A 23,238-nucleotide genomic window follows, 5' to 3' on the forward strand; every position below is an offset into this window, starting at 1 on the left:
TCGCATGGGGCCAGTTTTCGCGAGAACAAGAGTTGCAAATCCCGCGAGAGCAGGGCAGGTTTACAACTCGCATGCCCATTGGTTTGGGGGTACTGTTGTAAAATGGCGCCCAGCGAAATATAAGTAGTCAAGAAAAATATTATTATTTTTTTATTGTAAAAAGACGGAGCATAACAACCACAGAGAAACAACAACCAACATTTGCTTCCTTGACGAAAAAGAGGCGCTGTTTCGCTAAAGAAGTGGGCGGCCCGAGACTCGGCACGGTTGAGGATAAGAGGTAGCTAATGCTATCTAGTGTGCAAACCTTTGCCTGCTCTGCTAGTGGGACAGCTATCAGAAAATACAGCACTTGTAGCTTTACCAACATAGAGATGTCGCGCTACCATACGCTCTGTTCTCAGTACTGTACTTGGAGCCAGATGTAAACGGGATGCTGCTGTTAACCGCTGAGCTCGCTCCATAACTCGCCATTTGCGGCTGCTTGTAAGCAAACAACATGCGGCTAGTTAGCCGTACTGATGGCTAAGCTGACGTGTTGTGTTATCAGCTGTCAGAATGTCGCGCAGAGCTGTAATATGTCATTTTAGGCGGTGAAAAATAACCGCTGAGTGAAACGCTCTCCATTAAACGTATATTTCCGTGGCCGATTTGGAAAGTGAGCGCGCTTTTGTGCCCAGCTCGACTACACGCAGTCAGGATTAACCCTTTCGTCTTCTTGTCTATCTTGTTTGAAACGCCACAGGACAGCAAGCTGCGAATAGGACAGCAAATGCAGTGACCACAGTGACATATTTGGTCTACGTTTTAAGTTTATTTGATTTGTCATGATGTTTGGGCTTTGCGAAAATATTCATCCGATTAAAGGGGACAGTACGGAAGCGTATTGCATTCACTTGAAAAAAAAAGTCCTGTTTTTCTGACACATTTTTGGGGGGAGCTTTGTTTTTTTGAGTATTTTTTTCAGTTTTATTGAATATTTTACCCCCCTGTTTTTTTTTTCGTTTATAAAAAAATATATATTTTCCTCAGTTTTTCTGAATATTTTTTTCAGTTTTTATGAGTAATTTCCCTCTGTTTTATAAAATAATGATTTTTCGAGTATTTTTTTAAAGGGGTTTTCCCTCAGAGATTAGAGAACAAACCACAATACAGTATACACATTCATTCCTTTATTGAGAGCCAGTAAGTAAACATGACCATCTTATTGCAAATGGAGGTATGCGGGAAAGTGTCAGTTTCCGCTATTAGCGAGTCTGCAACAAGGCACTTGGAGTTCAGAGGTAAAAAAATAATAATACTCGAATAGTAGAATTTTTGAAATACCAAAATAATTATTTTTTTTCAGTTTTTTTGGAGAAAAAAAATTCCCCGTTTTTTAAAAATATTTTTGTTTCCTGTTTTTTTTTTAAACAGCCCAGCCGCAGCAAACATGGGACAGAAAAAACCAACCCCCACCCAATTTTTCTGGAAAAAAATTCGGAATATTTTTTGACAGGTCACAAGAAAATATTCAGTAAAACAGGGAAAAAACCCCAGAAAATAATAATAATAAAACAAAATAAACAAAGCTCCCCCCAAAAATTAGTCAGAAAAAGTGTTGTTGTTTTTTCTCCAAGTGAATGCAATATGCTTACGTTTAAAACTTTGTAGATTGGGTTTGAAATAAATCTGAAATCTCTCTGAATCACCTTGTATATGTCATAAATGTTATATATGTTCTAAATGTACATTTTGTTATGTTATCTGTTTTGCTAGAGTGACTCCAGCTCTTGGAGTCAAATTCCAAGTGTGTTTGAACGTAATTGGCCTCTGAAGGTGATTCTAATTCTGATCATGCGGTCACTAATGTTATTAAAAATTAAGCCATTTTCAATTTGGGTTGTAAGCCAACTCATTTGTCTAATTTGAAGAGTGTGTAATTAATCCCACGTAGAGCAGGGAGTCAGTCAAATTATTTTACCCTCTTGTTAACTTTTAATGACTAGTCTGGATTTAAAATAGAGCTTATGGTGTGAAAAAGAGGGCTAATATACTTGGCCAATAAAGATGATCTTTATTCTTGTTCGTTCCACAGCCAAGTGCTTGTTCTTCTAATAGTGTTGAAAACAATGAATAATTCCCTGGATGGCACAAACTCCTACGAGGAGCTCGTGCGTCAGAAAGCTCGGAGCATCCCCCAGCATCGTATGAAGGAGTTCCTCGAGTCCTTGGCCAGTAAGGGTCCAGACGCACTGCAGGAGTTCAGCCAGCAAAGTGAAGATGTTACAACCACCACCACAACGATGGTGTACCAGCAAGAGGCAAATTGCATTTACACAGACAGCGCTGAAGTGGCAGGCTCCCTTCTGGAACTCGCCTGTCCGGTAAGACCGATGGCTACGCGTTGATGGGGGGTGGGGGGGACTTGGGATCTTATCAGAACTGAGCTCTCGGTTTTTGGTGCAGGTTCAGGTGCAAGTTCAGTCGCAGCAGATCCAAGAGTCAACTCAACAAAATGTCCAGCCGACTGACGATCCACAGATTGTACAGGTTTGTTAAAGTTGTCTTTTCGCGTGTCACTTTGGGTTTTGTCACATTGCCATCCTCAACCAGGTGCAGATTGGCGAGCAGACAAGTCAGATGCTGGGTCAGGTCCTCCAAGTGCCCGTTGGCTCCCATCAGCACCTTCAAGGTGTGACGACAGCGCATCTGATTCAGCCAGGAGATCTCACCGAGGAGCAGCACCAACAAGTAACAACATTTATGGGCACGAGTGATCATTTTATCCGCCATTTAAAAATTTAGTCTCAGTTTTAGTCCAGTTTCAATCACGCTTGTTAGTTTTTATCATAGTTTCATCCCGTTTTTATTTAGTCCAATTATGGTCAACTATAAATCCAGCATTTTAGTCTTTAATTTAGTCCAAGAAAACATATTTTTTATTTGTCTAGTTTTTGTCAACAAAAACTCAACATTTTAGTCAGGACAATCATTTTACGCCTGTATATTTTTTGGGTAGGAGATAATGTTGAACATTTCAGATCATTTTCTCTCATCTTTTTGATGAAAAACAACTTGACACACAATTACAGTATATCAACAAGTGGTTACTATGGCTCCATGCTAGGAGCTAGTCAATTAGCCGGCATTAGTTAGTGGTCGGATTAACATTATTGTTGGAATGTTATAGCTGTTGGAGAGCTGGGCGATTTTGCCTAAAAAATAAAATCTCAGATTTTTGAACATATTTATATATATATATATTTATATATATATATATATATATATTTATTTATATATATATATATATATATATATATATATATAAATTTATATATATTTATTTATATATATATATATATATTTATATATATATATATATATATATATATATATTTATATATATATATTTATATATATATATATATATATATATTTATATATATATATTTATATATATATATATATATATATATTTATATATATATATATATATATATATATATATTTACATAAGCCAAGAACTTAAAAAGTTTTGCTTTTATTTTGTCAGTTAACAAAAGTATTTATTCTCTTGGAATCAATGTGCAAAACTTCTACCTTGAATCAAATATTTCTGGAAATGTACATCTATGTGTTGATAAAGTAGAAAAGCAAAACTTTTTTTGTCAACTTTGTCTTAAAAGCTAAACAGTGCTACTTGTGTCCCTCAATATGACACAAATAAACATCACATTTTGGCTTTAATGTAGGACTTGAGGTCTGAGCTTGTCATCCCCTCCAACTGTCTGCTGATTTTTCAAGTACAAGTATTATTATGTAAATTGAGGTGGCTGTTTTGCCATGACTTGCAAATTTCTTGTTAGCGTTATTTGATTGGCCAGTCCCTGAAGTAAGAAAGTCCTGGCCTGCAGTAAACTGGCTACTTTACCGTGATTAGTCCGCTTCACCAAGTTCACCCCATCCTATAGATCTCCTTTCATTTTTTTTGTTATCAGCATTACCAGCCCACTATACTACATTTCATAAGGATTTTATGTCGCAGACGACTCAGAGGCTGATATTTGCGCTATTCACATAAGCTTGTAAATGGATACGCAATCAGGTTAAAATATACAATTTACAGCAGGCTAAAGATTTCCTCGCTCCGGCGATTGACCAATATTGGAGCCGTTCAGAGCAAAAATATCGCTAGCATTTGAGTTGCCAGTCACGACGAAATAAGCACTGCCTTAACAATTGGCGTGGGGCAACAACTAGTTAGCGGTAGCACATACCTGGCTTCTCCCGTTTCCAGCAAGTGGTGAAAACGAGTGTTATTAGCGAGGGGCAACGTGCCCGCTTTGGTGATCGCTCTTATTGTGCCCCTTTCTTGTCATACGTGCTTTCTTGAGTTAATGACTCCTCCACGGTAACATGGTACACTGTTTTTTTGTTGGTGTTTTTTTTTTAGCGGGAGTTTGTTTGCTGTTGTTGAGTTCCTCCCGTATGGAGTGTGTGAGGACACGACGAGCAGAGCTAAAGCTACAGAAGCCCATGGGGGCAAAAGCCGCGGGCGCGGCGCAACGAAAGGGGGGGGGGAAACTCGGTTATAATTTTTTTAATCGTCCACAACAAAACACTCAAATTAATTTAAAAAATCGATTTATCCTACGTTGGATTAATGTTACGTTATAACTATAATTTACCTCTTTTTTTTCTGTCCCATGTTTGCTGCAGATTTGAAAGGGTGTGTGTCACTGTGTGTCACATGACCGTGTCACAGTGACAGATTAGCAAAAACGAGATTTTACAAAACCATATAATTTTTGTCTCATTTTTGTTCATGAACTAAAATGTCCATAGATTTTAGTCCTGTTTTTTTTCAAGTGAAGTACATTTTTGTCTCGTCTTCATTAGCTGATGGAAATGCATGCTGATTCAGTCCCAGTTCTTGTTTATTAATGAGGGTTTTAATCTAGTCTAGTTTTAGTGCGGTGAAAAATGTGTGTTTGACGAAATGAACTCTTAACGGGCACCTCATTTTGATGGCGTTGCCAATTAAATCCCACTTTGTATTTAACAGATGAAATGCGTTTCTTTGTGACAGCTCCAAGCCCAGTTGGTGGCGGCTGTTGCAGGAGGCCAACAGATCCAAATTCAAACAGTGGGGGCCCTCTCCCCCACTCAGCAACACGATGGCGTCGAGAGGAGGGCCCTGGGAGGCACATCCCAAGGCGCAGGTGTCCTCCAGCCTGCCAAGAAACGCAAAGTGGACATGCCCATCACTGTGTCTTATGCCCTACCTGGTCAGCAGGTGGCGACGGTCCTCGCCATCCCACAAGGGCAGGGCCAACAGCAGAGTTACGTCTCCCTGCGGCCAGACCTCCTAACGGTGGACAGCTCGCACCTCTACAGTGCTACGGGCACCATCACCAGTCCCACGGGGGAGACCTGGACCATTCCCGTCTATTCCGCTCCCGCGGGGGCCGGGGGTCGGGAGCAGGTCACGCACATTGCTATCCCCCAGGAAGCCTACGGGACCGTGCAGGTCGCCGGGGCCAACGCTACAACCATGACCGCCATGCCGGCACAAGTCACCGTCGAAAACGACAAGTCGAAAAACTCTTCCAGTCAAAGTCAGACAGCTCAGGCAGTTTCCAGCATAACGAGCACCGGCGGAATTGGGGGGCAAGAGGAAGTGGTGCACACGTTGGCGGCCAACACGCTCTTCCCTGCTCAGCTGATGAATGGAAATATTCACATCCCAGTCGCGGTGCAGGGCTACTCCAACACTACGCAGTCCCTCATCTGGGACCCACAGCAGCAGGTGCTGCACACACAGGGACTAACAGGCCAGGATGGACAACAGATACAGGTACACCCCCAAACCACAAATCTTCATTACAAGTACAGCGGGTATGAGAAGTCAGCACACCCCTGTTCAATTGCAGTGTCAAAAAATGAGAACAAAATTAATCATTTCAAAACTTTACCCACCATTTTGGCCTATAACCTGTCCTTCTTCGTTGGGATTAAAAAAAAAAATAATAATATAATATATATATATATATATATATATATATATATATATATATATATAGAGAAGGGAAATAACATTACTACGATAGTGTATTAGGGTAACGTACAAATATTTTTTTAAATCTGGCACTTTATAAAGTCGCAAATTTACGAGTTTTTGGTGTTTTTTTTCTCAGAATGTTATTCCCCCCCAAAAAAGAACATTACATCACTGAGGTTTTTAAAATTTATTATTCATTTATTTATTTTCTTAGGGGCGATAACGTTATTTCACTGAAAGAATGTAGTTGCACAAGTGTGTACACCCTGTTCTTTAGGGATGAGGTCGTGTAAAAAATGGACCAATCGCATTCAAACTAAGGTTTAATGGGAGTAATTATGCACCTAAAGCTATTTCAAGTGCCTCTGATTCACCTCGGATACGTTTCTGATGTTGTATTAGGCTTTTCTGGACTTGGTTTGCGTTCTTGCAGAAGCCTCAAGGAATTGTGCTAACATTGGCTACAATGTGGAACTGTTCATATTTCCGCCAATGCCTCAACCTTATCTAAGGAACTAAAGAAAAACCGCTCCAAAGCATAATGCTGCCACCTCCATCTTTCATTTTTGGTATGATGATGTTTTTGTGGTGGGCATTGAGAGAAAAAAAAAACTAGAACAGGAAAAGCCTACTAGAACATCTGACATTTTTTTATGAATCAAAAACTCTTTAGATGGTAGCAGGTGTCTACTGATGCCCATATTCATACTTTCAATTGTATATTTTTACTTCCCCTCGCAAAATAGAGTTGCACAGGCTATAGGTCACAATAGTGGGAAAAGCTTTTGAACCTTTCAACAGGGGTGTGTAGACATTTTATATCGCCCCTGTATAAATACATGCGTGGCATTTCTCGGCATAAAGTGTGGAACTGTTTTTCCATACGTGCAGGCTCAGACAATGGTTGCCGAGGTGGACGGACAAGGCCAGCAGCAGGTGCAAGTTCAGGAGCTTCTGCTCCCCGCCACTCTCAAGCCAGAGGAGGGCCTGGAGGTGTGGTGTGCTTGGGCTCAGCGGAAAAACGCAGAGATGGACAAATCTGATCAACAGAAACTGGCTCCAATTGGCCGTAAGTGCACATTATTGTTCCCATCAATACTATATTTGACTGTGTTTGCCGCGGCTAAATGGGTTGCGTGTTTGCTTTAGGGCGGCAGGCGCTGCGATTCCAGGAAGATTTGGTGTCGTGTGCTGTAGCCGAACTCTGCATGGGTCTTTCGCTAATGACCACAGAGGCCCGCGGCCTGGAAGGAGAGCCCTATGAAGCCGACGTCCTTTACTACGTGTTTCTGTGCATACAAAAGGTGGGCTCGCTTGAAATAGACGTGCATCCGAGCTTGTATGGTTAGTTATATCCATGCTCTTATCTTGCAGTATCTGTTTGACAATGGTCGCGTGGATGACATCTTTTCAGACCAGTACTACACTCGCTTTGCTCAAAGCTTGCACCAGATTCTCCAACCATGGTCGCCGTCTATTCATCCGCTCGGTGAGAACAAAATGTGGATTACATTCAGATTTCAAGTTGGTCTTTCTGTTATAAGTTGTTTTTTTCCCATTTGGATGCAGTGTGAAATAGTACATTTACAAAACACCGATGAGGTTATGAGCTGCATACTGTTGCCACATTTGGGCATGTCAATCGATGAGAATCTATTCCAAATCAAGAAATTGTCCTTTAGGGATACTTGATTCACTGAGACATTTATTTTCAGCAGTAAAAAAGTTCATATTTTGTTCAGAATGAATGTGATGACGACATTATTTTTCATGAACAAATAATACTTTAAAAAACTCATTTTGCCACTTGCTGTCAACTGAAGATGACATCACCTGTGCTCAGGAAGTAACGACCAATCATGGCTCAGTCTGCTGACCAAACCCAGAAAACAGGTGAGCCATGATTGGTTGTTACCTACTTCCTTAGTACAGGTGATGTCAACTTCAGTCAACAGCAAGTGGAAAAATTAGTTTTTAACTCTTTTACCGCCAAAAACGTTTAATGACGTTTATTAAAATCCAAACGAATGCCGCCAAAAACGTTAATTGACGTTTACTATGTTTTTTTCCTTCTCATTGGGCAGTGCAACGTGTTGTGCAAGCACGCTGCCTGGTCAATGGGCTTGTGAAATCAAAAACACCCACTAACTATGGCCAGCAGATGGCAGCATTGTAATTCTTTCCAATGTTCTGCCAGTGTATGCAATTGCAGTGATACAAGATTGATATGATGTAATTGAATGTTTTCAAGGATTCACTGAGTGTCACTAAACAAAAAATGTGTATTTTCACAAAAAGCTTATTTTCTCCTTATCTTTTAAATATTTGCTGACTGTCACTCAAATGTCCTATTTTCAAATGATAATTACTAAAGAACAGAATAAGGTAGAAACATACTTTGTTTACAATATGTTTATGTAGTAAGTACACAATATTCAGTTTGCCTTGAGAGATGAGTTAAAATGCTCGAAATCGACTGGCACTGTCGGGGTTGTTTTTTGGATAACGTGTGGCAGTAAAATAATTAAAGGTATTCATTGTACAAAAACAAGTTATCAAATTAATTTTGGCCAAAATATTAACTTTTTACTGCTGAAAATGAGTCAAGTTAAAGCCACAGACCCATATCCATTTAACCATTGTGCACTTTATATCTCCTTCCAGGCTATTTACTCCCCAGTCATGTGACAGAGGAGATGTTGTGGGAATGTAAACAACTTGGGGCTCACTCCCCATCGACATTGCTTACAACGTTGATGTTCTTCAACACAAAGTGAGTTGTTATTGACCCATTTGTTGCCACATGTACACACACACACACACACACAAATCATTCTTTGTGTATGAACAGCATATCTTTTTTTTAACAGGTATTTTCATTTGAAGACAATTGATCAGCATCTAAAAGTTGCCTTTTCCAAAGTGCTAAGACACACCAGGAAGAGTCAAAATAATCCCAAAGACAAAAGCACCAGCATCCGATACCTGAAAGCAACTGAAAGGTTCATTGGACAGAAAGGTAAGCGATGCACAGATTAGTTGCATGCGCTCATAAATCTTTTTTTTTTCTTTCTTTTTTTCAAAGGCTAAAAACAATGTTGCTGTTTGTTCAGTCACAGATGACATGTACTCGGAGCAGCTCGAGGACCCGGAAAATCCTCTGCGATGCCCCATCAAGCTGTATGATTTCTACCTCTTCAAATGGTAAATAATGCTTTTATAATAATACATTGACATCTTGACATGGGAACATTTAATTTAATCTAATTAAAAACAAAAACACAATTCTCTACTTTAATACTGTGGCGTGATGAGATTAGTGTTTCATTTGGTCCCCAACTGCGGCAAAAGCGATTAGTTTCTAACAGCAAAAAATAAAAAGTGGGGTAATTTTGTTTTATATATATAAGAAAAATAGCCATTTATATAATACTTTATAAAAACATACAGTCATGATATAGTTGGTTTGAATGTAAATAATTGAACAGTTTTAGGTGTTTTTTTTCTTCTTTATGTCAATGGACATTGTGTTGCTCCTTTTGGTGTCTCGGCCAACTGAGACTGTTGCCTGTGGGTATTGTTATATTATCCATAAGGGGTTATGCAGGGTTTTTACGGGTCATTAAAAAACATATAAAGTCATTAAATGGATTTTGCTCAAATTAAAGCCTTAAATGGCATTACGCATCAAATACGATGTCAAGAAGCATCCAAAATGTAAACACAATTGTTGCTCTTGCTGTGCAAAGGAGTCACTACAAAACAATCTAGCGATAATAAATGTGATTTAATTTAAAAAAATACGTATTTGTGGTGACTAGTGATTAGTTGTAATTTACAATGAAGAAAATAGCCTGGAGTCCACAAGTTGCTTCATGTTTCAAATACCAATTGCTCTGAATGAGAAAAGAAAAATGTGCTGCTCCTGTCACCAACATGAAACACTAATGCCATCTAGTGGCAGAAAATTACCTCAATACACATCTGACTCATTTGCTCCCCCCAAAAAGTACAAATACGTTCTATTTTAAATATTACCATGCTCCCAAAGACATATTTATGTTTTTTTTAAATGCTAAAGCATAAAGAAGGCTTTGATGCAGCCTCTGACCTGAAGAGGTCGCTTAAAGCAATGGTAGTTATTACAAAAAACGGCCGACAGGTGGCAGCAGAGTATAAGAGATCAACCAGGGCCATGTTGCAAAAAGCATACATGATTACACCCCCTTCAAAAAATGTACAGATTTTATTCACTATCTCAATGAACATAAGAACAATTTCCAAAATGTTTTCTGTAGAATATGCGCTTAACTCACAACATGAAAGTAAGGTTGTTAATAGATTGCATAGATTACAAAATCTTCAGTTTAATCAAATTAACTAATGCAAAAAAAGGAATGCATCCCACAACCAAAATTACTACATCTAGTATTTTCTATAACCTCCATGACTTTTATGGATGCTAGGCTTGAAATTAAGCTGTCAGTTTTTTTCTCGGGGTTTATCTATTTATCCAAAATGTTCTTTATCAAATTTGTTAATATTTTTTTTTGGGGTGTACTAATAATTAATAGCGGTGTCAAAATTAGTGCGTTAATTTTGAGTTAAATTAAAGTTCCTTTAATACCACAAATTTTTTTAAGCGCGCGATTAATGACCGCCCCTTACTTGGAATTGAAACTGGGGGAATTCCAGTGGCAACGGAGCATACACGTCCACATTACAATTTAGCAGTACTAAATGTCATAATAATGCATATATTTGTGGAGACTGGGGTCATGTTGTATTTTACAATTAAAAAAATTTGCAGAATTTCACAAGTTATTTCATGTTATTAAAGATTAGACAGCTCTTAAGAAAAATGCACTGAGCTGTCACCAATGTCTTAAAAATGCAATTATGCCATCTAGTGGCAGAACAATTAAAAACTCAACTCAAACTCATTTTTATGAATTATTATGAAATGACTGTATCAATGACTAAAAAGATGCAGCTATATTGCTATTAGTTTAACATTTTTTCCACTTATGTTAACAAGACTATGAAAACTTGGGACCGTTTTTTTTTATTGTACATTTAGAACAGAAAAAAATTCTGGAAGGAAACTAAAAATGTTCTTACAAACCTGTTGGGGTGTGCTCATTTTTGCTAAGCACTTTCTTAGTGTGTATATGCAATTTGACCTAGTTTTAAGTTGCATTAAAAAGCATTAAATTAGATGAGATAATAACACCGTGGCACCGATGCCATCTGTATGGCCATTGCTAGCATTTTGCATTTTTTGGCATTCAACAAAGCGGACTTGAATGTGACGGACGCCTCGCGTGATCATCGCAAAACACATTTGCCATCAGTCCGCAGAGCGCCAAAGGACGTAACGACACCTTCTACCTGACGCCGGAGCCCGTCGTGGCTCCAAACAGCCCCATCTGGTACTCCACTCAGCCTATCCCAAAAGAGGAGTTGGAGCAGATGCTGACCCGCATCCTGGTTATCCGCGAAATCCAAGAAACCATCAACATGTCGGAGAGCGTACACTAATTGGACCGAAAGGAGAGCCACATGAACTAGACTTCTTTCTTTTCTTCACACAACCTTTTGATTGCTCATTTAGTTGTAGTTTTCTATTCCCTCGCGGGAATGTATATGTTCATTTTATGTCTGCATACACACTATCTTGTACACGACATGAAATGTACATACAATCAATACACTGTAAAAAAAATAAAATAATAATAATGTTTTTTTTCACTCAAATTCTAAGTAAATTTTACAAGGGAAGTTTTGAGTACATTTCACCAGTGTATATAATTAAATAAAAAGTTACTCAACTGTTGAGGAACAAACTCATGACCTTCAGCTTCAGCGACTCTACCACCTGAGCCATGCCACTAAACTGCATTGCTGGTTTGTACTAAATGAGACCATAGTTTGGTTTTGTTGTTTTTTCTCTCAATAAAGTGGTAAAATGTACTCAAAACTCTCCTTGTAAATTTTGTGAAAAACATAATAAAAAAAAATTAGAACAAAATATTACTTTATTTTTTATTTTTTACAGTGGACAGGCAATTATTTGTCTTATTCAAAGGAATTCCTAAACTCTGCTATTTTGTTTGGCCAAAGGATGATTGGACCTGATTTTTGCTATAGTTTGTATATTACTTTAACTGTGGGCCTTTTTTGTCATGACTCTTATCAATTGTTTATACGCTTTCCAGAAGCAAAACTGTAATATATTTCTTTACTGCTTCTCTTGGACTTCTTTCGTCCGTCTGTCTTTGTTGCTGTGCGTCACAATGAACACCTTTGCGGTATTAAGCCTTGGTGTGTGTTTTGTGACGTCTTTGTTCGTTTTACGCTTTTGTCTCTGCTCATGCAAGGACTTGGAACTGCGGGGATGCTGGTTGCAATACAACAGTGGATCTCATTGACTGTTGAAGACAGACATTTTTTTTCCTCCCCTTTTCCATTTTTAGTACAAGCATTTCTAAGCACTCTGTACATGGCGGACATGTGGCAGCAGGAAGGGTCCCCGGGTTGCCTGTTCTTCCTGCTGTACATTGCCAAGCCCAAAATAATTCTGAAGAGAATTTATGAATTCATGTTTATCAGTTGAAAGACTCAAGCAAGTGTTGAGCCCTTTATGTTCTATAGTGTACAATACAGTACTCCGCTCCCTCGTGTATCGAGACTGGCTGTGCCTGAGGGTTTTCTGAAACATGACCTTTTTTTTTTTTGTACAGCTGCTATACCATGTTTTTGCCTTTCAAGTATGTCCAGTGTCCGTTCCGCACCTGCATCCTTAAAATACTGCTAGCCTGCATTGTGTAATAATAAAACACTGCACAATGATTTTTTTTCAAAACAAAATTTAATTGAGAGAAAAGTCAGAGTGTAATGCTGACGACGTAGAAAAACAGCCAGTTGCAAACTTGTTCTCCATTGACATGTATGAGCGGCCACATTTATGTGCATTGTTTGCTTGAGACGAGTACAGCGTAAAGCAACAGGTTTGACCGGCCTGGCAGGTTTGTCGTCTTATCTCTTGCCTGGTGACGAGTTGCTTTGGTTTTCATGTGCTAGAGTTGCTGGTATGGTTTCCCATCATGCAACTTTAAAAGCTGTTTACCTGTGAGCAGTGGAGCTGTTAAAGATTTGTTGTTAATTATGAAAGCGTATTGGGGGGGTGGGCCTCCCGTTTTGCTGACAAATTTTTGGGGGGAGCTTTGTTTTTTTTGTTTTTTTCCTGTTTTTCTGCCCCCCCAAAAAATCAGTGTTACTGCATATATTTTTTCAAAAATATTCAGGAAAAACAGGAGGAAAATTACTCAAAAAACCTGCAAAAAAATATTCAGAAAAACGTAGGGATGTAACGATAACGGCAATATCGTGATATCGCGATATTAAAACTTCCACAATATATTGTCGTCACGTCACACCTTTGGTATCGCCAACCTCCCCACAATATCGTGATAATTATCGTAACGTGATTTTTGGATATCGTTACATCCCTCGAAAAACGGGAATATACGACTGCGTTTTAGGGCCACTCGTATTTTTTCAGAGGCGGATATCATTCCGAGAAAAAACTCGCAAAAGTGGCAAATTTGCGAGAGAAAAAACTTAGGACAAATACACGTAGTGTACTACTCTGATATTTGTGCCAATACTTTTCGGTCTGGTTTTCAAAGAAGGAGATTGTAATGGGGTCCCCTGGTCAGTCATGGCCCCGTACGTAGGCCCTGTGGTGTCAAAGGCCCTGGATTTAGCTGTGATGACGAGGGCAGCATCCTCCGCAGCAGCTTCCCGGGTTGTAAGATCTGCTGCAATGTGCTCTCTGCTTGGCCCGACGAACGTTCCCGTCTATGATGGCGATTTCGCCTCCTCAACTCTCGGTTCGTGTTCTCCAAGTGGGTTAAGCTGTTCAAAAATAAGCTCATCAGATGACAATTGGAGGGGAAGACATGTAAATGTAGTATTGCTCACCAAGACGACTTGCCACCACTCAACCAGTATAGCAGACACCGGTGAACAAATATGTACTGCTCCTAATACATAAAGAGAAAAGACAATTTACATTTGAACAGCCCTCCCGCCGCCTTTAATCAAACAAGCCATTTATGAATTGATAAAGAAGGTACTATTATAGTAAATACATGCCAAAGAGTTCAGATCAAAACAGATTTTCTGGAGGGTTAGCTAGCGTGTTCACATTTCGACGCTTTCTTAAAATAATTGCCAAAGTAATTTTTTTCCAGATTTTTCAGGAAACATAAAAAATTTAACCATTTGCATCATGAGAAGATGATTTAGGCCCAAAAAAACTAAAACAAATTTTTTTTTAACTTTAAAAAAAATTACAACTCATTCACTGCCATTGACGGCGATATACGTCAAAGATCCATTTTTATCTGGGCTTAGACAAAGTAGAGCAATTGAAACCTAATTGTGCTTTACAGCAATATATCAGTAGGGCCGACCGTACAATGCTACATTTCATTGTTAATATTAAATTAATTAACATATAATATAAGTGGTCAGGACCAGCAAGACCTTCGTAAGTGATAACCATTTAGAACCAAATTATATTTGTTCCATTAGGATGTTTGATTTTTTTTTTTTGTCTGATCAGATTTCAAATTTGTTCTCACAATAGCAGTTGCACACAATAATACTTTGTCATCAGCAATTCTGGCTGCTGTTTGATGTTTTTTTCCTCCTTTCCCAATTATTATTTTTGTACGGAAGAGGTTTAGGGCCAATGAAGAGAGAGAAAAAAGTTTGGCGGGATTTTCACTTTAAAGTGCGAATTCCGACTTTAAAGTCAGAATTGTCACGTTAAAGTGAAAATTCTGAGATTAAAGTTAGAATTGTCACTTTAAAGTCAACATTCTGACTTTAAAGTTGACTTTAATCTCAGAATTCTGACTTTAAAGTGACAATTATAGCAATTGTCACAATTCTGACTTTAAAGTGAGAATACTGACTTTATTCTGTAAAGTCAGAATCTTGCCCACCTTTCCCCCCCCCCCCCCCCTCTTCACTGGCCCTAATCCTCTTCCGTTTTTTGGGTCATGTTCTTAGCTAAATATTGATTCTGAATTGCTCGTGTTAGGTGCCGTTATTTTTGTAGGGTAGCCATTTTCAATAATTGCAATATAATAGTGGTGGATTATGTCAGATAAGGCCCGACTGAAGACCCAAGTCCCAAATGCGAGGCCTACCACAACTATGGCATTGCGTTTTCTATGCTCCACAATTTGCCTTGAGCCACTGTGAGACTCAAATCCAGACCGTCATTTTTCTTCCCCTGTGAGCTTACCGGCGTCTGAACCATCGCCATTCGATGCAGTCGTAAGTCAGCCACAGCAGCTCGTGCATTGGGCCGGACGCCCCTCACGCACAGCTGCATCAGCCACAGCAGCGCCACGAACGTCCCCGATCGACCGACACCTGCACTGAGATCACGCGGGGATCGTAAACGGACAACGGCGAATGAGCGCCAGCCTCCGGATGGCGCGGCAGTTCATCGCGCCGCCAACATCGCTGCCGGAGGTCAGACCTGCAGTGCACGACGGTCGGCCCCAGACGCGGAATGGCTTGCAAATGCTGCCGCACGTGATCCGTAAAGGCGCAGAGGGAGGACGGGTCTCTGGGGACGCCCCGGTCCGGCCAGGATGGATAGTGGTAGTGCGTGATGATGCGATCCGTTGGACAGTCTCTCTGAAACACACACAAGCCGTCTTTAATGAGCCAAAACGGTCCCGGGTCGCCAGCTGGGCGGGAAGCACGCAGCTCAGGCAACAGTTTGAGATTCCAAAGGAGCAACAAGCAAGGCAAAGTGCTTCTAACCTGTCTGAGGTTAATGGCGGACGTAAAATAGTCGGGGCCTTGTTTCCGAATCATTGTTGTCACTTGGAAAGGTCCGTGATAAACCGTTCCTGGCTCCAGAGACCAATACTCGTCACATAGAACCTGCACCCACAGGGACATTTGATTTGATTACACAAGTTGATGGGAGATGTACACTGCCTCGGATCAAATCAAATAAAAAAGTCACTAAGGCCAATGAGCCATATTTGGTGGCTTAAAATCACAACCACTCAATAAATGCCTTGAGAGGTTTCACTGAAGTGATCTGGAAATTATTATTAATTCACCACAAAATGTTGTATCTTTGTTTGTCTATTTATGGCAGAGACAGCGACTAATTAAGAGTAATTAAATGCTAAAACCTGTGTAAGCAGATGTTACAATTCATGTAACGGAATAATATTCAACAAAACCGGCTCAGATCAGATTTCACACCAAGTATTTTTTGTGTGCCTTGGTTGTAGAGCTTCCAGTCGCGCGTGTGTGTTTTTTTGTCCAATCAGATTTCATCTTACACTTGTTGCCATGCAAGTATTAATTGCCCAACACAACCAGTCAACACGCATACAGGTGAAATCTTTCTTTCTTTAACCAATCAGATTTTAGATTCACCACTCTGTGGCTGTGTCCACATTTTCTGTCCTCTGATTGGCTGAGCTCAAAATGCACACAAAGATTGATGTTGGAAATGATTCAAAATTCAGTTTTAAGATGCATTTTTCATGAAAAGTGGGCTTTAGTAAGCTAGGTCAACCGACACCGTTGCTGGCTGGCTTGTTTTAAACCCGGAGAAGGATTTAGCAGTATATATTATGAGGAACAGCGAGCATACGCAGACAGGTTTTCTGTGTCTGCATCAGCATCTTTGGTGAGTAAGATTTTATTGAACGTTTTTCTATTGATACATTTTGATGATTAACTGCTATATTGTAGTGTAAAGGTGTGGAGTTGTTTGGGGGTGATGTATGGAAAATAGGTTTAACTACTGTTTCCTGGTTTAGTAATGGACAATTCTGAACATCCGGGCATTTATGACATTTCACATCAATGCGACACCCCTTGACACAAACAACATAGTGTAATTGCTTGTGCCTGTGAGTAATGTTAAGTTATTAACATTGTTTTTCAGTTTCAATTTATATTTTAGCCGTTTTGGATTTAGTTATAGCAGTATGGCTCAATGAATAGAATTGTATTCTTATCTGTGTTACTTTCATGAGAGAAAGGGCAACAGGTTTGTACATTCGCTATCTTTAATGGGAGGGCCGGTCTCTGCCGGTCGGAAGAGGGGAGTCACAGGCTTATTATTATTGTTTTTCTCTAATCTGATTTATACCCATGGGAACAGATTCTCTTGTATTCACTGAGTTGTAACCAAATGTACTGTGGGCTGATGGGTGGAGACTTTTCGTATTCACCCACTTTTCAATAAATAAGGATGTGCCGGAGAGCCTGACACACAATCTGATGGAACACGGCTTCAGTGTCGTCAGCTTTTGTCATCAGAAGCTTCTGATAATTATTTACCTTTGCAAAGGGACTTCTTCACCAGAATCTCACCATTCAGTTAATTGAACACGCAAAGAGTACAATACTTAATATTGTCTACTCTAACAGTAAGCATACGAAGCTCTCAGAAAATCATGTCTAAAAGTGACGCAAATGTCCTATTCTTGGCTGGCTGCGCTAACTCAACCCAAGATCAAACCACCACAGCGACATGCTAACGGCTAGCTAAGGTGCCATATGCTAGTCTTTTGACATGTTAGCTTGCGTGTCACACATTTTATTTTATTTTCTATGAAACAGTATTTACATTGTTAGCAATACAGTACAATATTCGGATGAACAAGGGCCTAAATGATATACATACAGTTGCAATGACTTCATTTTCTTCCCTACAAGTGCCTCTTGGCAGTTTGTAAGGACATTCATCTAACGTTAGACCAATTAGGTTCTATTTCTGTTCATATTACCCTTTGTAATCATCACATTATGTCAAAAGTCGCCACAAATCAAATTACAACGATGTTAAAGTCTAATGCTTTTCAATTAGCTTGTACCGCCTTAGGCCGCCATTTTGACTTTGGACTTGAATTTGGAATTGTTCATACGCAAAGTGCCTCTTTGTCTTCCGTAATCCCGCATCGTGAGATCGTGTTTTGTACGTTATAATCCGGACGTGTCGGCGTCTCACCATGTCCCTGTCTCTCAGCGCTGTCACCATGACGATCGTCCTGACGTTCTGCTCCCACGCCATCCTCCAGAAATCTTCTATGGTGTGACGCAAGGGGGCTTGGGTGCAGATGAAGTCTCTCTCAGTGCCTCCGCCCTGCACGCAGATGTGGAGACCACACATGCGTGTCCGTAAACCAATCCGTCAATATTCGTTGAGGGGGGGGGGGGGGGGGTGAACCAACGAGAACTCTTACAGGTACAAAATTGGCGTTGATGTAGTCGGTGTTGGGAAAGTTTTGAATGGACAACCGCACGCGGCAGTGGTCATCTGGAGGAAGATGTGGTTGAGAAAACAAGTCATAAACAGAAAATCATCCATCGTTAAGTACTTACATGGCAAGATGTATGGGTATCGGTTCTTTTCTCGGTTAGCCTCCATGTCCGCCGTCTTGGTCGGAAGATCTTTCCCGACATCCTTCAGCTCCTTCACAAAAACATCGATGAGACGTTTGTTTGTTTTCAACTCCAGCCAATGAATGGATGTCTTCAATATTCCTCATTTTCATGTTCAAACGTCGCTGATCAAATTATGACACCAACTCAAAGAAACAGATGGGCGGACTGCGACTACGATTGGACCTTTTGCCAAACCAAAAACCTTCTTGCTTGGACGTGACAGAAAACTTTTTGGAGCAGCAGCGGACGAGCAGATGACGACGAGTTACCTCAAATTCCTGCTTAAAGCCTCTGTTGTCCGAAGCAGAGAGTGCCTGACATGTCGACTCAAACTCGCGCAGGATCTGAGCTCTTGAGGCCGTCTGCACTCTGCAAAACAAAACCCGCAGTGGATATTAAAAGTCTACACACCCCTGCTCAAATGCCATATGGAGACCAAGATAAATCAATTCAAAACATTTTCTACTAAAGTGACCTAAAACCTCTTGCAATCTGAATTGTTTTTTAATGTTTAAAGTGGAAGTCAACCTAAACTGTTTCTTGAATATAATATGTTATACGTGACCTCATTAGTCTAAACATGACATTCTGATTAATATTACATTTGTGGAATATGAGTTACGAAGCAAAATCCAGCTGTTTTTGTCCATCTCAGGGGGCGGCCATTTTGCCACTTGCTGTCGACTGAAGATGACATCAATGTTGCTCAGGTTTCAAGCAACAACCAATCACAGCTCACCTGTTTTCTGAAGCTCCACTGATTGGTTGTTACCTGAGCAACTGTGATGTCATCTTCAGTCGTGGCAAAATGGCCGCCCCCTGAGATGGATTAAAAAGGCTGGATTTTGCTGCTTAACTCATATTACACTAACACGATATTAACTCATTGATTTGCTGCCATTTTCACTGAAGCAACCCCCTTCGCTCCCGGCTGTTTTATTGGATTTTGACTCATTTTGCAAAGCCCACAGAATATTGTGTTCTATTTAAAAACATTGAACCTACCAAAGAAAGGTTAGAGTCTCTTCTTTCATCAGGAACATTTTGTATATTTATCTATTTCCGTTTCGCAGCAATTAGCATTAGAATATAGCTAAGTTTCATCATTATTCTCGAACCTGTTAAAAACACTGGGAAAAAGAGCTTGTTGCAATATGGCGCTGGCTGATCTCTTATACTCTGCTGCAACCTGCTGGCCGTTTTTTTGTAATAACTACCATTGCTTTAAGCGACTTAGAAGCTGCATCAAAGCCTTCTGTATGCTTTAGCATTTAAAAAAAAAAGCCCATGAAACGTATTTATACATTTTTGAGTTTGAATGCGTTAACCAAAATACCATGTTTCGACTAGTGGGGCTGCAAAGAACGTATTATTGGGGTTGATTTCTCCAATCACATCCAAACTAATGCTAAATGGCAGTCAGCAGTCATAACACACATGCGACCATAGATGTTCTAGTGGTCTTTCCCTGTCATTATTTTTGCTTTGGAGCAGAACCCTGGCGCTTTCATCTGCCATTTCGGATTGTCCGACGAGCAGTGTTGTGTTCGTACCAAACACAACGTTTTAGAATTATGGCCAATAATCAGACCATAACGCACGATCCCACGTGTTTTTGGGAGAGTTCGAGTATTGTTTTAGCTCATCGAAACTGTGTCGATCTATGTGTGTGTGTGTGTGTGTGTGCGTACTTCCACTGATTTGCTGACAATAGAGAAAACGGATCCTTCGCGCGTATTGTGAAAAATCATTGAAGTATGATTTTTACGGGCCTGACCTCATGTCTCTTGTTGACGAGGAACTCTAACTGGATTTGGAGCAGGATTTGGAAGAGGGATTATTTAGTCTTGATGCTGCAAAAAAAGAAAGACATCTCATAAAGTACACGAAACTTGCGCGTGTGAAGCAGTTACTGTACGTGGGTGTCTGGTCTCGGTTTCCCAATCTTTCTTCTCGATTTGATCCCCGTCAGTGCACGTCCATATATTCAGTTGTGCAGATTGAAATGAGAAAATGTCAAATCGATCTCCTCGTGTCTAGCTTAGCTGTGTGTTTCCAAAAAGCCAACACGTTGAAAACTACAAACAAACCTTCTCACAGCGGAAGTGTGACAAATCCAACAAGAAGAAAAACCTGCCCCAACAAGTTCCCAACACCAAACAGTCCCAGTTTCACGGCCAAAAGCTTTCAAGTGCTCTCTATAGAAGGTAGAATTACCGTTGCCAACAATGAGTTTCCTGACGATGTCTAGTGCGCCGCAGATCGAAGACAAACGTCCATACTGCGCTTGAAGTCTGTTTTTAATCAGTTTGTCATTTGGAGTCCAAGGCGGGAGAAGTGGTGAGAAGGGTGGAGCTACAGGGCGGAGCCTGAGGAAAAGAATGCCATCTCTTCTGGGAAATGTCTGAAGATCTCAGGCTTATTTCCTCGAGCTTGTGGCAATGATGCACATTTGTTCCAGAAACAGCTGTTTATTGTTCTGGATAACATAATGATCATTTAATGAAGAACTTTGATTGCATGCAGGAATTCCCGCTTTTGCTGACATTTGTTTCAATCTGCTCTAATGGAAATCTTCATGGTCACCCCCCCCACACACACACACAGGAAGGAATAGACTGCCGGGACACCAGGATTGGAGCACGATGGTGCTGCTGAGGCCGCATCTGTAAAAGAAACTCATAAAACAAGTTAGTCCACTTTTAAATGTTTGTCGAGATTAAAACGTCCAATTCAGTGTCAAACTCTTTCCGCAAGTCAGAAGACTTCAAGAAAAGTCACAAGTGTTTCACCTTCTTGATGCTTCACTTCAGGGATCCCTCGACAGTACAGTGTGAAGCAAATACAAGTAGTTTAGATCAGATTTTTTTTTTTTCTCTAAGAGCTCAGTATTGTTCATTCGGAAATGTCATCATCATTGCTCTTTTTTTTTTTTTTTTTTTTTTTTTTGTGTGTGTGTGTGTGTGTGTGAGTATGTGTATGTGCGTGCGTGCGTGCGTGTATTTATTAGCTCACCAGAAAACCTATTAGAAAAAATCTCATACCGTTCACCTAAACCGAACACCAGGAGACCCGAGGGGACCAAAGAAAACCAAGGAAGGTGAAATCCAGCACCGACCAGACACCCCCCACCAGAACTCCTCCCCAACCCAAGAAACATCCAGACCCCAACAAATCCAAAAAACATAAGATCAGGGAGGCCTCAAGAGACCAAAGGAGGCTTGGATCAGAAATTTTAATTTAGAGGCTTTCATTTAAAGGAACATTCATTGATTCCTAGCGCCATCTAGTGGTGAACTAATAATTCATTCATGTCTATAGTATGCAAACAGGATGTATCACATAAACATATATTTTTTATATATATAATCGTAGGTCAAGTGATCACTTATTCAATGGCATGGCTTAACTTAGAGCTGCCATGTTTGGCCACCATCTTTCTGCTACGGATGCCCAAAGGACAACTTTGCAAATGTAGCCAAAGGGTCGAGCGCAGTTTACCTTCCACAGCCTGCAGGTGCTCGTCACGAACTCCCGTCGCTTGTCACTCGCAAGCTTTTACTAGATTTATTATTTTTAGCAGCTCCTCCCACTTGACGCTTTTGTTCGTGGGTTTATAACCAACCAGTCTAAGGTGAGATTGGAACCCTCAACTCTTGTTTACTGGTCAAAGCTCCACCGCAGTACCCAACTGAGCCAAAGAGGACTCCCGTTAGCCACGACAGCCTATGGCTCCGGCTAACTCCCGCTAGCCGCTCTAGTTAGCCGCTGCGGCTAATTCTTCACAACGGCTGCCACGTCGCCGTTGCTCGCCGAGATGCTCGTTTGCTCACGCAAAATAAGAATTGGTGGTAGGCTTGCGAAATGTGGTCTCTCTGAGCCACCGTAATGTGCGTGCTCCTGCGTGCTTCTTTTTTTTTTTTTTTTCGGAGAGCTCAGTTCATTCGTTAATTTTACCGATTTGACATGTCATCATCATTGCTCTCTCTTTTTTTTTAATTTTTTTAAAAATTACATTTTTTTTAATACATTTTTATTTTGTATGTGGGTGTGTATGTGCATGTGCGTGTGTGCGTGCGTGTGAGTGTGTATGCATTAGTTCACCTAAAACATATAAAAAAATCTCATACCGTTCACCTAAACCGAACACTTCAGAATCCAGCCAGAGTCGTGAGGCCGTCAGGAGACCAGAGGAAGGACCAAAGAAAATAATTGAAAGTGAAATTCAGCAGACCAGACACCACCCACCGGGTCCCCAACCAGAGTCCTTCACCAACCCCAGAAACATCTAAATTCCACCAAATCAGGGAGACCTCAAGAGACCAAAGGAGAGACTGAGGAAAGGAAGGACGGACAAACGAAGCAGAGTGAGATCCACAGACACCAGCCAGCCTCCACCGATTCAACGACCCGAGGAAGAAGCAGATTGTGTCTGAGTTTCGATAGATGCTGGTGTGGTGGCGTGCATGAAAATCCTGCGTGCTTCTAATGATATTCTTTGACCACTAGATGGCACTAAGGACCACACGCTGGGTCTTGAAAGAAAAATAAAGAGCATACTGAATGCCAACATTATGCGCAGTTTGAACTTTAACCTTGTGTTGCACAGTACTTGAAAAGTTAAAAACAAAATTACTACATGAAAAGTATAAAATTAAATTTTATTTTATTTTTTTAAGCATTCTTGC

The 23,238-nt window shown here is 40.4% G+C and overlaps 2 protein-coding genes across 3 annotated transcripts; one reads left to right on the top strand and one right to left on the bottom strand.

Moving 5' to 3' along the window:
• The first annotated feature begins 72 nt into the window (after positions 1-72).
• LOC147180039 (transcriptional regulator QRICH1-like) lies at positions 73-12,895 on the top strand. Its single transcript, XM_086069069.1, has 12 exons — positions 73-280; positions 2,078-2,366; positions 2,449-2,532; positions 2,596-2,733; positions 5,072-5,839; positions 6,935-7,112; positions 7,193-7,347; positions 7,418-7,532; positions 8,708-8,816; positions 8,914-9,062; positions 9,157-9,247; positions 11,398-12,895. The coding sequence occupies exons 2-12, from the start codon at positions 2,112-2,114 to the stop codon at positions 11,582-11,584; spliced, it is 2,229 nt and encodes a 742-aa protein (XP_085925195.1). The 5' UTR covers positions 73-280; positions 2,078-2,111; the 3' UTR covers positions 11,585-12,895.
• Positions 12,896-12,901: 6 nt separating this feature from the next.
• On the bottom strand, positions 12,902-21,001 carry LOC147180040 (receptor-type tyrosine-protein phosphatase V-like). Of its 2 annotated transcripts, XM_086069070.1 has the most exons (11): positions 20,768-20,996; positions 20,328-20,403; positions 18,820-18,919; positions 18,488-18,578; positions 18,349-18,422; positions 18,114-18,248; positions 15,896-16,018; positions 15,606-15,766; positions 15,366-15,501; positions 14,030-14,091; positions 12,902-13,963 (listed from the first exon to the last, which is right to left on the bottom strand). In XM_086069070.1, exons 2-11 carry the CDS (start codon positions 20,330-20,332, stop codon positions 13,765-13,767), a joined length of 1,086 nt encoding a protein of 361 aa, XP_085925196.1. In that variant the 5' UTR covers positions 20,333-20,403; positions 20,768-20,996; the 3' UTR covers positions 12,902-13,764. The 2 variants fall into 2 exon arrangements, with proteins under 2 accessions (XP_085925196.1, XP_085925198.1); XM_086069072.1 differs by lacking the exon at positions 18,349-18,422 and having other exon boundaries at positions 20,768-21,001.
• Positions 21,002-23,238: the final 2,237 nt, after the last annotated feature.

Source organism: Leptonotus elevatus, chromosome 2 (assembly GCF_054856555.1).
Source record: "Leptonotus elevatus isolate MCC_2025b chromosome 2, RoL_Lele_1.0, whole genome shotgun sequence".
In the NCBI taxonomy this organism is placed as follows: Eukaryota; Metazoa; Chordata; class Actinopteri; order Syngnathiformes; family Syngnathidae; genus Leptonotus; species Leptonotus elevatus.